Consider the following 3,304-nt stretch of genomic DNA (forward strand, 5'->3'; position numbering starts at 1 on the left):
GGTGATGGGCTTTAAGAAGGGCACTTGTTAGGATGAGCAGGGTGTTATATGTAATGATGACTCACTGGGTTCTACTCCTGAAACCAATACTACACTGTATGTCAACTAACTTGAAAGTAAATAAATTAACTTAAAAAATGAAAACAAAACAGAAACAGGCTTATAGATACAGAGAACAATCAGATGGTCCCCAGAGGGGATTAGAGTGGGCAGGGTGTGGGGCAGTGGGGAATGGTTGAAATAGGAGAAAAAGAGTAAAAGGCTCAAACTTCTAGTTATAAAATAAATAATTAAAGGGGATGAAAGTTGCAGCATAGGGAATATAGTTAACAATATTGTAACAACTTCGTATGGTGACAGATGGCAGCTAAATTTATCCTGGTGATCACTTTAGAATGCATATAAATGTTCAAAAACTATGTTCATTGTATTAGCAGTTCACTATATTAGCACTGAAATTAATATATTATTGTATGTCAATGACATTTGAATAAAAAATAAATAAATCAGAATAAACTTGAGGAGGACAGAGCAGAAGGTACTGGTGATGTTGTGGTGCTCTGAGATAGTTGTCCTTTAGACAAATGGAGGGAAAAAGGGGAAGTCCATATTGAAGCTTTATAGGTTCAAGGAAGAAACCAGGTGTCCCTCCCCGGTACTTTATCCTCAGTCCCACATGGCACAAACCAAGGTAACCCTCAGAGAGGTTGCAATAGCCAGGGACAGAAAGTTATTGTCTCCCACGGACACCTACACCAGGCTAAGCAGATGTTGCACTATGCCCAGACCATTGAAGACAGGGATGTGGGGCCATTTGAAGAAGGAGAACACATGTAATTCCTTGGGATCCTTGGAGACAATCCTGCACAAAGTTAATGCATGTTTTTGTTCTTATTATCTCCCCGATCAAACACCAGGGACTTAGTGACACAGCATCAGAGGATATTCCCATGAGGGAAGCAGGGGCTGTAAGTATATATATCTTGGAAAGGATGGTAAGAATCCATGGAAGGGAGCATTCAGATTTAAGGAGAATTAGGAGGTTTTCTACAATCAGACACATTTTCTGTATGCTATCTCTTGGCACAGTTTGTCTTCTTTTTCACTAATAATTCCATGGAGCATGAATGAAGGCAGTGGAATGAATACATGAAGTAAGATTTTAATGTCCTTCCCAGGTAAGAAATGAACTTTGAGAATGCCTGGTGAGAAGATATAAATATTTGATCTCATACGGGTAATTAGTCATCATTGGACACTAAGAAAGATAACAACGTTTGTACTAAATGTTGAGATTTAGGTATCTATATTCTATAGTCAAATCTTTCTTTACCCAGTCCACTTGTAAGCCACCTTCCCCTGACCTCAAGATATGAAATATGAGCTGAAGAACAGGGAATTTGGGGAGAGAATTTTCTCTTGAAAATTCACTTCGTCTCTCTCACTTTCCCTTCTCCATCTTTCTTTGCCCTCTGCTTACTTTCAACATTCAACCAAATGGTTTTGTAGGCCATTCTTACTTCCATTGCAAATGGTGTGGGAAGAAGCATCTTGATTTAAAAAGATGGCTCTTCATCAACCATAAACTAGGTGAAATAGCTATTTCATGATTATATAGATGTGCATTAGCCATGGGTAATCTTTATGAGAAGTTGACCTTAACCTGATTCATAGACTGCATCTGTGGTTCCTGTGATTACTAGTCACAGAATAAGGAGGAGGAAAAGGGAATCAAGCCTGCTCTCCCTCTTTTCTCCTCCTCCTCCTCTTCCTCCTCCTCCTCCTCCTCCTCCTCCTCCTCCTCCTCCTCCTCCTCCACCTCCACCGTTTAGTTTTCCTTCTTCCTCTCTGTCTCTCTCTCTCTCCTTCAAACAGTTTTCTATAGATCTCTATATCAAAGATTCTAAAAGAACAAGTGAAAACACAACTTTGGCTCTCATTTGCCCATATTCATAAAGAAAAACATTGAAGTAAATGCTCTATTAGTAACTGCTAATTCTCATTGCAAGAACCAGATGGAAAGGTGCATGTCCTAGATGACATAAGAACCATTAATTGACAGGACCTTTTACCTGTAGGTGCACTCAAGTCCATGGGAATGTCCAACCTGACAAGACTGTCTGAATTCATCCTCATAGGACTCTCCTCTCACCCTGAGGACCAGAAGCCACTCTTTGCTCTCTTTCTTATCATGTACCTGGTCACTATAACGGGGAATCTGCTCATCATCCTGGCTATCCGCTCTGATCCCAAACTCCAAAACCCCATGTACTTCTTCCTGAGCATCTTGTCCTTTGCTGATATTTGCTACACAACAGTCGTAGTCCCCAAGATGTTAGTGAACTTCTTATCAGAGACAAAGACCATTTCCTATGCTGAATGTCTGACACAGATGTATTTTTTCCTGGTTTTTGGAAACATAGACAGTTATCTCCTGGCAGTTATGGCCATTGACCGCTATGTAGCCATTTGTAATCCTTTCCACTATGTCACTGTGATGAACCGCAGACGCTGTACGTTGCTGCTGGCCTTCTCCGTAGCTTTCTCCTGCCTCCACTCCCTCCTACATGTCCTCCTGGTGAATCGGCTCACGTTCTGCGCATCAAATGTAATCCAACATTTTTTCTGTGATGTCAACCCTGTTCTGAAACTGGCCTGCTCTTCCACCTTTGTCAATGAAGTTATGGTCATGACAGAAGGGTTGGCTTCTGTGATGGCCCCATGTATCTGCATCATCATCTCTTACCTAAGAATTCTCATTGCTGTCCTCAATGTTCCCTCAGTAGCTGGAAAATGCAAAGCCTTCTCCACCTGCAGCTCCCATCTCACTGTGGTGACTCTGTTTTATGGGAGTATTACCTATGTCTATTTCCAACCCTTGTCCAACTATACTGTCAAGGACAGAATAGCAACAATCATCTACACTGTACTGACATCCATGTTGAATCCATTTATCTATAGTTTGAGAAACAAAGACATGAAACGGGGCTTAGAGAAATTGATAAGCAGAGTGAAGACTCAAATGGATATGCTCTCTACTGCACAAGCCAACAAAATCCATGAACCCTGATTGCAAGTTGTGGGTGTGAGTGTGGGTGTGGGTGTGTGTTCAGACACACACATCCAGATAGACACACCTGAGGGAATACACTTTGATCAACTTTACCTGCACTGGGTACTTTCCTACCCTGCTGTTTCTGTCATACCATGGTTCCACATGACTACCCAGTCTTGGTACCGAAGCTGCAGTATAGATCATCCCCAAATACTCCCTGGTTCCAGAAAATCACAATCCCTTTACTCC

At 41.6% G+C, this 3,304-nt stretch overlaps 1 protein-coding gene across 1 annotated transcript; it reads left to right on the top strand.

Moving 5' to 3' along the window:
* The first annotated feature begins 2,092 nt into the window (after positions 1-2,092).
* On the top strand, positions 2,093-3,070 carry LOC144614087 (olfactory receptor 1L3-like). The gene has a single exon (XM_078436175.1). The coding sequence runs from the start codon at positions 2,093-2,095 to the stop codon at positions 3,068-3,070; it is 978 nt and encodes a 325-aa protein (XP_078292301.1).
* Positions 3,071-3,304: the final 234 nt, after the last annotated feature.

This window comes from Panthera onca, chromosome D4, assembly GCF_046562875.1.
Source record: "Panthera onca isolate mPanOnc1 chromosome D4, mPanOnc1 haplotype 2, whole genome shotgun sequence".
Classification (NCBI taxonomy): domain Eukaryota; kingdom Metazoa; phylum Chordata; class Mammalia; order Carnivora; family Felidae; genus Panthera; species Panthera onca.

What these genes read in the sequence shown, in the direction of transcription:
- LOC144614087 (XM_078436175.1), top strand. Translation starts at nt 2,093, where the DNA reads ATGGGAATGTCCAACCTGACAAGACTGTCTGAATTCATCCTCATAGGA.